The 11,791-nt window shown below is 43.1% G+C and overlaps 1 protein-coding gene across 1 annotated transcript in view; it reads left to right on the plus strand.

Moving 5' to 3' along the window:
* Positions 1-1,916: 1,916 nt before the first annotated feature.
* The window catches only part of LOC144519331 (mannosyl-oligosaccharide 1,2-alpha-mannosidase IA), a 219,054-nt gene continuing 209,179 nt past the window's right edge, over positions 1,917-11,791 (plus strand). The window contains exon 1 of the mRNA XM_078252383.1: positions 1,917-3,507. Within this exon, the coding sequence (XP_078108509.1) occupies positions 2,959-3,507 (549 nt within the window). The 5' untranslated portion in view covers positions 1,917-2,958. The remainder of the gene's footprint in view (positions 3,508-11,791) is intronic.

An 11,791-nucleotide genomic window follows, 5' to 3' on the forward strand; every position in this document is an offset into this window, starting at 1 on the left:
CCTCTAAGGACAAGCAGAGGTTGTTGGGTGTGACTGTGACTTGTAACTAAACACCAATATTGAATCCGATCAGACCTTTATTTTCTCATTCCTGCTTTCAGTTGCATTAGTTAAATAGTGCTGTGCAGGCTCTTCAGTAATGGCCAACTCATGGGCCCATCTATCTTGTTTAATATGGAGAAAACATTGTGTTTACACTTTAGCTTCTATTTTGCCTATGTAAACACTATGCAAACACACTTTTCTAAACTTCCTGTGTACCAACACACCTCACTCAAGGAGATGCATAGAAGACTAATTCAAACAGTGATATGTGTGGTTCAGTGTGTTGGATTTGAGCAATAAACTTGAAATCAAGCATGAAGGTTCATTCTTGACTTGGAAATAGTTTAGGGACTCGACATGGATATAAGCATTATGTATGAAGGATAGAAGTCAAATCAGTGTGAAGCTTTGCAACAACACAGGCCTAATGAGCCACAATGCGAGTCACCATGTACCTGTGTTGAAAAATGCAATCAAAGGACCCTCTATGGTGCTGTATAAATATCTAGCTCCAGTTTATGGCACTCATCAATCATCATTTTACACAGTTCGCACTTTTGAAGTGATAATTGCATCAAGTTACAAAGCTAGGTTCTATTTTTCTGAAATAACCCAAAGAAGTAAAACTCTGAAAAGCCCTGTAGGTGTTTTCACAACACTTACCGTTGTTCTGAAGACATTTCCAGATTGCTTAGAGACTATTCTACCCAACTGGTATAAAAAATGGCCTGCGTGCTGCACATTAAAACAGGACTTTTTTAACCCATTGCCAGTGTGGTGACTATTTCCTTTAACCAAACAAAGATGGAAGCCATAGCCTCTCAGTGACATTCCTCCCTGCTTTTTTGGTATGATCAGACTGTATATTATTAATATATACAGATTATTAATATATACAGTCTATGGGTATGATGCAGAATATGAAAGTGTCAATACCAAATTATGAAAAATTACATTTCGATACATTACCCTATAACTCAAGCAAAAGCAGAAGCAATAGTTTTTATTTTGGTGATGTTCCAAGATAAACAGGTAGAGGCGTCACTTCCGGCTACCAAATTAGTTTTGGCTAATCAGGAGGAGTTGCAATGCGGGAAGCGGGTTAAACAAACTTCTTTAATGTAGGCCATATGACACGTAATATTTTTTTGTAATAGCTTGTTAGAGGAGTCTTTAAGGAATCGTAAAATGTCTTCAAAACAAGGGTAAGTGTTGTCAAACGACCTGCTGGGCATTGGCAAACAACGCTAGCTTAAATGTAGCTAAGTTACGTTACTAACGCCAGTGCCAAACTCCCACACGGTAAAGCGATGATTCAGTGAGAGGCACAAACTGGTGCTTAAGACCCTAACAAAAGAGAACATTTACAACTTAACGCACAGCAAATAAATCATTAAAATAAAAATAAAATGATTTTCAATGAATAGCTAACTATTACTCCTCCTCAGGTGGGTTTTGTCCCCATGGGGTTTATAAAAAAGACAATGAGATCTTGAAAATCTTGAAAACGGATGGAATATTGTATGGTGGGCTGCAAAAAAGTAGTGGTTGTTAGAAAGTGCTTTCTTTATTTTTAGCTCATTGAGTTGCTTATTTAATTCCTGAGGACTGTTGAGACAACTGGCAGATATATCTATCCGCTTTTCTAGGATTAAACGAGTCATTTTCCTCGGGGGTGTGGATGATTTTCAAATGTACAGAGTACTTCAGACCTCTCTGACTGCTTTTGTCCAAACGGCTTAACTGTGTTTTGATAAGCCGTTGTGAATATCCATCAAGAAATCCGACCAGCCCACTGGATTCGCCCCTGCCTGCTATATGTTACATTTCCAGCCCTCTCTCTACGCAAGCGGACGTCCACGGCACAGCTACACAAGTGCGCACTACAGGCGAGAGAGCGAGGAACGGCAGGCGGACCGACGGCGGCGGGTACCGGAGCGACGACGCGGCGGTGTGTCTGTCTTTGTGGGAGACCGGCGGACTGGATGGTGGATTTGTTTATTCTACGGATTTGGATCAGGGGCTAGGATAACTTCGCATGGGACAAAACCCGCCTTCTTTCATGTCATCCACCGATTTGTTTCGCCCGGCGTGTTGACGCCAGTGGAGAGGGGGATAACGGAGGTTACTGGAGGAGCGCAATTGACAGATAGATAGGCGACATGAATATACACGCGTTTCCGTGCACCAGCTGTACAGGATAGATGCACACAAAACGACTTGCGATCTTACATGGGATTTCAGGAGATTATAGCCTAATGCAGCAACGTGAGTCGGTTTGAACGGAGACAAAAAAAAATATGCTCTGCTGCACGCTGGAGGTTTTGCACCGTAGGGCAATGTGTTATTGACGATTTGCACGGCGTGGAATAATGCACCGAGACACAACTTTGTTCACAGGCCTGACAGACTGCGAGCCGTTTGATTATATCTTCTAAAAGTGCATTTATTTGCAAGCCTGGCGTGTGCTATAGTAATCCTGTTATTCTTGAATAGCTCAGTGCTTCAGTAAACGCCAGTGCCATTTATCCGTCAGCCCCGAAGCCCTGTGCTGTTTTACGGTTTACATTTTTAAACCCAAATCCTGCAGTCTATTGATGTCAGTGATTGCGTTATGTAAATAAAAACCCCAAGCTCTCCAGTTGTGTTTGCCAAATGATTGGTACATTTTTGTTGTAGGCAGGCCTAACCTTCGCTTATGCAGATCCAATCAATAGCGAGATAAAGAAAGCTCTGGCAGGCTGTTTATGCTACTCTGTAAGTGTCACGGGGGTGTGTTTAAAATCCCGCATATCTAGTTTTTACACATGCCCCAAAAAAGCAGTGAAGCTGCTCAGTAGAGAGTGGAGACTGTCAAAACGCTGTGTAGTGTCGGAGGAAATACTGTAAAGCAGCGTCTCAAGAAAAGTTTCAATGGTTTTCCGAAAGTTGCCCGGTGTGTCGGCATCGGGCATGGGTCTGCGCCTGTCCCAGAAATTCGTGTTTCTGCTCTTTCTCTCGGGTTTGGTAACGCTGTGTTTTGGGGCCCTTTTCTTTTTGCCCGACTCTGTCCGACTAAAACGCATTTTTTTGTCCAAGACAGAGACCCAGCCAGTGACTGTCGGGTCCGGGTCCGAGAACGATGCCAGGGAGCACTTAAAAAGACTCAAGAACCAGGGGGGCATGACCCCAGCCAAAGGAGAGACCAGCACCAAGCTGAAAAGTCTGAGCCGCAAACCGCCCGTCTCTTATGAGGCGACCGAGGAGCGGCTCGCCGGGGGGAAAGCGCAGGAGGACCTGACTCTGCCCAGGTCGAAAACGGAGTCCGCCTCGGCGAAAGCGACCTCCTCTGACCACGGTGCCGGCTCGGATACTTTGAGTTACAATAAGTTCAAAGGCTGCCTGCTCAAACCCCCGCTGGGAAGAGACAACGGCAAGCCGAGCGACCCCAAGACAAACGAGCGCCGGGAGAAAGTCAAAGAGGTAAGGATGTGACAGTGACCCTGCAGGGTGATCGTTATGGTGACATGATTCTACAGGAGGTGGATATTTGACATATAGTAACCTTAAAGGGTATGCGGAACTACAATAATTATCTGATTGTATTATGGTAAGTCACAAGTAACATATGGGGGTGGATCAGAGACAAATGTTAGTGTCTGTGCAGTATGAATAATGTCTATCACATTGATCAAATCATCCCAGTCAGTCAAGTCACATCACTCAACTTCTTCCACACAATAGTCAAATACAGTCTTTTTTTATGCGTCTGTGGCTTCATAGAGCAAATAAGTTTCAGTTGCAGTCTTTTGTTCATGCTGTCAAAACACAACGGCATACATGGCAGTCTGCCTTATTCAAATATAAAGAAAAACAATCATGCGCAGTTGAAAGATGTAATTATATTTCAGTTGTTGAATTTGATTGGTCTGTATTTGTCTGACAATACAGACAATCTCTCTATAGAGGCAGTGGGACACTTGTTTGCCAAGCTCCTGTCAAACAGGCAAATCCCTCTCAATCATGTCAGTTGTCTAAATGTACCCAGGGTCTTTGCCTTTTCGTAGATGAATTTTTTTTGGGTTTCTGTTGATGAAGACGGAGATGATTGTTTCTGCTGTTTGTAGTCCAGATTACATAAAATCTAATATCAGAATAGGAAGAAAAATGTGTTTAAAAAAAAAACCAATGTGCAATAACGTTTAGTAATCTGCCCATGGGAGAGTTTTAGCCCTGCGAAATAAATGTGTAAACTGTACTTTCCTAAGCGGGAATACGGGATGTTTTATGTTTTCCTTCTTATAACCTCATTGTGTGTGTAAAATAATCTTTTAAATTCATTCCTATGAGATTGCCATATTTGTTGTTTTTCGAGCTGTTGAATTGCGTTCCATCCGGCCATTCTGAATGATAAAATGTCCTGCGTTTAGCTGTAGCACCTCTCTATCACCCTCACACAATCGCCTGCAAATGATGTGACATTGTGCAGTGACACTTTGGCCAGGAGCTCTTCAATCTGTGTGTCAGCCTTTGTTGAGCCCTTTGGGTCCAATAAGGTCTCCGAAGTGGGAGCGTCTGTGGATCACACATCTGTACCCACTCAAGGCAAGTGAGGCTGGTGAGAGGGAGGAGGGAGACTGAAAGAGAGAGTAGGGGGGGGCTGCTGCAGAAGCAGCGGGGAAGCCATTGGCCAGCATGTGCAGATGGGTTTCAGCCTTGGCATGTGACACGGATAAGTCCTGTTGTCACTCTCACTTCCAGTCTGCTGTCACCCTCTCACGCTGCTCACATGCCTTTCATACCTAGAGGTGATGTGCTACATGATAACTGAGGCATCGGAGGACTGAGAGGGACATTTGCCCTGAGTTCTCCCTGAGTCATTCTCTTTTGATGCTCTTGTAAGTGAATGTCAATGTGACTTTGCTTGCATGGTCTTGTTCAGCTGAGCTCAGCATAGTTTTTGCCTTGGTGTCATAGTTCTCTGAGGAAAAGTTTTTCCCAACCACACCCTCTTCCAAAACTGTTGTAATTGCGTTTCCTTAAGTAAAGTCCTTTTTTATTAATCCGTTATAGAACAGACAGGCCCTGTTGACTTACATTGCATGTCCATATAGCCTTGTGTGTAGGGTTGGGCATCGAGAACCGATTCCTACTTGGAATCGTTTCAAAAATTACGATTCCAGTGGAATCGTTTCTTTACTGGAATCGTTTTAGAATCGTTTGGAGGATTTGGTTTCAAATCTGATCATGGGTTCAAAATTTAACATGCGCGAGTTTTGGTTTCCAAAGCGGCCAGGCGCTTGTTGTGTTGCAGCCTTGGAGCGGCGCTCTAGTGTGGCTTTATTTTATGTTGGAAAAAGCCCTGTAGAACTGCAAACCACCATTGAATCAAAATAAAACTTTCCTCTTATTTGTGAAATAAGCATGTGACCCGTTTCAACTCCACCCCTCAAAAGAATCGATAAGAACCGGAATCGAAAGGAAGAATCAAAATTGGAATCAGAATCGTTAAAATCCAAACGATGCCCAACCCTACTTGGGTGCGTTTTTCTTGTGGTTTGCTTTTGTTGCTTCAGCTCCCACTGTCTCAAGCCCGCTGGCAGCATTCCAGGCGGCTTTTCTCCTTCCTGGAGGCTCACATTCATGCTGCCGGCACAGACTGACACATTGCGCGCCTGTGCTTTGTCCAAGTTTACAGATGTAAAACCAGGGAGTAACTATAACAATAAAACTAACATGCTTTGATGTTGTTGTTTTTTTAGCTGTTTTGATGTATATTTCTGTGAAGCATGAAATATCATACAGAATTGAATTTCTAGTTGTCACTCTCAGCTCGTGTTGTAGTGTGTACGGTCAGAACAGCTCTGTAAAAGCAGTGTTTTTCCACTGTAAGGGAATGCAGAGAGAGGGTATCCCCCTTCCAAAGCCAACAGAGAGAGTCTGGTCCAGCCCACTGAGTGCCTCAATGATTGTGAACGGGCATCGTTTTTCTCAACTGCCAACAACTAGAAAGCAGACTCCCTGCCTTCTTCTTCTGTGTGTGCACCCACTGCCAAGTGAGTGGGAAACGAGGGACAAACGACAGGCTGATCACACAAGGCAAATATTTGAAGGCAGCCCACCTCTAGCTAGGTCCCCTGGGATACCGGCAAATACCGCCAAAGTCGTCAAGGTGCTGTTTACCTCCCTGCTAGTAGATAGTTCAGTCTCCTCCAAAAATTACTCAGCAGAATGAAGATAAGAGTCATTTTCAGTCTGCCTCCTAATTGTAATTCTGTGATGTCATGGCTCACACACAGTCACTTTGGCGCATGGCTGTGTGTTGCTGCCTGATTGGCTCCCACATAAGAGGCTAGCTAGCAAGGACCGCTCCACAAAAAATGTGCGCCTGGAGCAACAGGGGGTGTCCTTTTGTGCATGCACATTTTGTTGCCGATGTCCTTTTTTACGTTCACTAAGGTTATGCTTTGGAGTGCAGTAATAAAATACTAGATGCAGAGCGCAGAAGTAGCACATCCGAACAAACACAAAGCAAAGAGGACATCAGAGAATGAAGAGAGATCGGTGCCAATCCAAGTTAGAAACTTCCACATCTCTCTCCTCTGTTGGTCTCCACGTCATCAGCTACAACAAAAGACAGGTGTGCATTCAAGGACATTCTCTATAAAGCCTGAGGTTTGCTTTCTCCCTCGTACGCTGAATTTTTAACAGAGATATGCCAGTGCGGCCAAATAAAGGCCTTTGCTTGAGGAAATTGGAGCACACTGTATAATGTGGCCTCTAACATATGATGCATTTACATTGGGAGCGCAGGCAGGAGATAAAGCTAACAGCTAAGTGTACTGCGGTGAGAGGACACCGCAGCCTCTCGTGGCAGAGCCTGCTCCATGGAGCAATAAAAGTCTTCAGGGCTTTTTTTTTGTCCCGTGTGGGCCTGCTAACTGCGTGTGTGTGCATTTGATGGCATATCTAGATGATCAGATGCTTGGGGATGAATTTGGAGTTTGACAGTTTCAGTTGAAAGGCTTGTCACTGTGTTTATCCATCCAGTACTGAAGCCCAGATGCATCACTGTGTACACTAACAATAAACTGAGGTACATCTGTTATGTTTTTAAAGGTGTGTGCGTGTGCGTGTGTGTGTGTGTGTGTGTGAGAATAATAAGCAGTATCGTGGAGAAACGGAAACCCCCTGTGCTATTTGAAAAAAAGATTTCTAAACGGAGTTAAAAGCACAGAACTGTTTAATCCTCAACAGTTTGGTTAAATTATCACCAGTTTGTCAGTTCACTTTACTGAGAGGCTTACCTCATCTTTTAGCTGAGAAAACAGCTGAAGGGAAATTTCGCCAAAATTTAATTTGTAGGTGGCATGTTTAAACAGAGAACCTATAAAACATTCCCAGGTAATTTGCATTTTTTTTTCACTTCTGGTTTTGAGTTATTCACTTCCAAAGAAAGGAAACCGAACAATAGGATCTTAAATTGATTTGAAAATGAATTATTTCTTAAGAACTTCCCCACTTAAAATCAGATTTTATGTGGGATACATTTCTGACTTATTTAGGCTAAGTTCTCAAGGGGTTGAGGTTCAGCTAAAGAACAGTAACCATCGAGCAGCTGTGTGTTGCTGAAAGACATTTTAGTAAAGTTTTCATCCAGTTAGAAGGATGGTCTAAATGCCAATGTGCCATGAATTTAGATGTTTAATAAAAATACATGAAGTGACTTTTAAATGTTGTATTTGCTCTTGAGACACAGCCAACTATAAGAGTTTTAGATGAGTCAATTTGTGCCAAAAAAGGCAAATTGTCTGTTCTTCAGCCAGAATTGAAGGCACAGTGTCATACAAAATATTCCTTTTACAGTGCGCAAGGAGTTTTACTAACTGTGGCAAATATTTAAATAATTGTTCCCGACTATAACAACTGAACTGTCGCATTGCACAAATGCACACCCACGGACACATAAAACCTAACACAAAGCTCTAGAAATCGGTGAGCTTGTAGCCGGACCTGAAATCCCCTTTATAGCAGTAATGACCAGTGAGCTGCCGTTAAGCCGGCTCCTTCTGGCCGGCCCTGAGCACCGTGACCTCCCTCCACCCCTCATTCTCCTGCTGTCTCCCGCTACGAACCAGGTGTGCCAAACAACCTTCAGTCTGAACCAGGAAAATGGCCGCCTGCTGAGCGAGAAGAAAGCTACGGAAGATGAACAAAGTCTTAAAAAAAAGGCTTACACTCTCCTTGCTCTCCCACAGAGCTGGAACATTTGTGCTTTTCCCATCCTATGTGGATGCTGTGCAAATGTCAGCGAGTGTTTGGAGTATTAGCCGATCGTTGTCTTTGGTCTGTTCATGCGTGGGAGTGAGCCGCTGTGCCCGCTGGATATTGATATATCGTGTAAGTCAATTACTAGGCAGCAAAGGCAGATATTATCAACCTGTCAATGCTGCCAGGCATTGATGCAGGCCTTTATTGCCACACATAAATAAGTTGACTGTTTGATCAGTTTTCTGAGATGTGTATTTTTCATTTACATTATAGGCATGCAGTGGGTTTTACCCAGGGCTACTTACAGTAATTGCAATACTTGCAACAATAATGATTGAAAGGCTGTGACGAGTGTATCACGTGGTGTTGTACTTTTACTGTAAGGGCAGTTCTCAGTCATTGTCCTCACACGTTTGTTTATATGTTTATTTTCCTGCTTATTTCTCTCTCTGCCACATAGTTACTCATGTTAATTTGTCATTAACCAACTAGGTTGCCCTCTTACAAGGAAAAACAGCCTTTTCTTGTCACTTTCAAACTAACTGTAGTGATACCAAAACTCCTCATAGTATACAGAACATTGCAGTGAAGCCACCAACAAACATTGATGTTGATCAGAAAGTAAACCTGAGGATGTGTCTGTGCAGAACATAATAAAAGGACTCATTGCATGACGGTGGCTGTAAAAAGACAAGTTAGTGTGACTTGGAAAAAGAACAGCACTGTATAATGTACATAGTACTGTAAGTAACCTTGAATCTATCACATTATGAGTAGATACAAGTTGACTTACTAACCTGTCTTGCACAAACAAAATATGTATTCTGCCACATCTTAAAACCACATGCCAGTTACTAGTTTCCTTTACTAATGAAAACTGATAACTGCTGCAGCTGGCTTCATGGGCTGTAGAGTTTTGAAAACCTCAGATAATAACAAGTGTGGTTAAAAACTTAAGTGAAGCTCAGAAGCCTGCAAAGTGCATGTCTTCAACAATGATTTCCAACAGCTCATTAGTTACTGCAGTTATGTTATCAAAACAGAAATACGAGTATGACGACAAACGCACTAAACCTGCAGAGACGTGCTTCTAACCACAGTAATTGCGTGTTTATATAAAAGACCATGGCCTTATAAACCCACACATTTTATTATAGCACATTAGAACTATTTGTGCTGTTTATGGTGATCAGATAAAACACTCTTCATCCTTGAGCATCAAATGCTGAAAAAAATGATCACAGTTGATGCGGACTCCATTTGTGCAAGTAACATTGTCTATTTAAGTGCATTGTGCTAGCAAAATAGAGCATGATTGACACATATCCCAAAGAAGCCTAATTTGATTTTTGCTGTTTAAAGCAGACATTTGAGGGTTGCTACATCTCTACATTTAGACTTCCTGCTGCAACACTTGAGTGACTACATGCTGACCTGGTGTTGACTAATGACAATCTTGCTTACTTGTGCCTTCGATATTGATTGGTTCCTTCATAGTCATCTCCCACTTTCTGTCCCCTTAAGGCATTACATAACAATGTAACAACATTAGGACCAATGACCCTAAAAGTCAAAGCGGCTGCTTCCAGGAAGTCTTGTGTTTCACAGAATAACAGTAAGATAGAGAAATGTCAGGTACAAACCTCCAGAGCCCAGCAAAGAAGCTTATTTTCCAGTGGGTGATAAAAGCTGATTAAGCTACACAATACCAGGTCTTTTCCCCCCCAGGCAATCACTGCAGGAAGTAAGTGATCGGGTGAGATGGAGAGAGGAAAAGGAAGGATGTGAGTAAAAAAGGGGAGATGTTGGTTACCACCCTTTTTGCATTCACCGCAGTTTTCTTCCTGCATTCCTTTCGTGGTAGGGCAACTGGCTTGAGGGGTAAGTCTCTCTTTTGAGGCATGCTTTTCAAGAGGTGTGTGTGTGTTGCAGATACCTCTTGTGCAAGTGCATTTATACATAATACACAACTCTTTACCCAAGTAACAAGGTTGTGTGTGTGTTGGGTTTTTGTATGTATGCTGTATAGTGTGTGTGTGTGTGTGTGTGTGTGTGGTTCATGTGAGCATAGTAGATGTTCCTCAGCAGTTTTATAGTCACACGCAGCTTGTATATCTTTTATTTTCCTGATGACGTGGCCTAGTCAACAGTTTGCAGATGTTTTCCTTTTGTTGTTTGCTCCTGAACTTCCATATTTGCAGAGTCTTAAAATCAGGCATGACCCAGTCTATTTGTTTGCTGTACTTGTCCGCGGCCCCCCCTGTCTGTGTTTACTATAGCCCACGGGTGTTGCGTCAGTTGCCAGTAAAGGCAGAGGGTCACGTCCCAGACCAGAATTTGTCAACATTTTGACCACCTTCCCGAACAGAGGAGGGCACATAGCTGCGAGTGTGCAGCACTCTTGGCAGTGGCTGTGTTTTTCTGGAAATTAGATTTCTGCTTCTCTTAGATTTCATCAGCCAGTCTCTCAAAAATCTTTTTTACACTGTCAGTCCCCCCCCTTCCGTTGCTGTGATGTTGCAATATGTTCCTTGGAAGCACATTTATCTTGAGTTAACGGTACTGCTGACATAATGGGGTCATTGTGTACCTCTTAATCCTGGCTTCTGAAGGCCTGTGATTACTGTTCCCCTCTTGGCCAATGACTTTTTGAGGCAAAAATCTCCCAAAATCCTACATAGTTTGTACCTTCATCATAGTTTTCTCCACTTTTTCCTCTGGTGTGCTCAGCACTGTCAAGCCTAAATAAACCAGGGCTGATGACCATGTTTTCGCACCATTATCTGCACTTGTTCACTGCTCTTGCTGACAGTATTAGCTTTGTAATAACATGAAAGAAAGAGGGTGAGAAGCAACCTTTGTGCCTGAATGTATGTGGACTCCCAGCATCCTACAACAGTCTGGCCACACAGCACACATGCTTTCACCCCAGTTGTGTTTTTTGCAAGCTTCAGGCAATGTATGTTTTAAGTGTGTGTGTGTGTGTGTGTGGGGGGGGGGTGTTTGCTATAGATGCAGAAAGTGGAGAAGATGAAAGGTCCAGGGATGGCCTTGTTTGCTTCAGGCTCTGCTTGACATCCTCTGCTAGGTGCAGAATGAAATCAAATTGCCCCTCACCTCGCCTACCCCCACAACCATCTCTCTTTGGCTTTGCTGCTCTGGCAGATTCAACAAATAGGAAAGAAGTGTAGGGACGGTGGCCTAGATATAACCAGCAGACAAACTGAGCCCCCAGCTGAGTTTCAGCCCCCTGCCTTTATGCCTGCCTAATTGGTCAGAAAACATGCGTGGCTGTGTTCACAGGGTAATGGCAAGACATTAGAGTCGGCCGGGGGACCTGGCTTGTCCCAATATGTCTTCCTCTTTGTCTCACTCCTTGCTCATCTTTTGTTTGTTCCTAATTGTCTTCTTTTTTTAAAAAATTTTTTTTATTAAACTGTCACTCATTCTCTCTCTGTTACTCCTTCTCTTCCTCTTTGTCGTGTCTCTCTTTCTT

The sequence above is a fragment of the Sander vitreus genome, chromosome 6 (genome assembly GCF_031162955.1).
Source record: "Sander vitreus isolate 19-12246 chromosome 6, sanVit1, whole genome shotgun sequence".
In the NCBI taxonomy this organism is placed as follows: domain Eukaryota; kingdom Metazoa; phylum Chordata; class Actinopteri; order Perciformes; family Percidae; genus Sander; species Sander vitreus.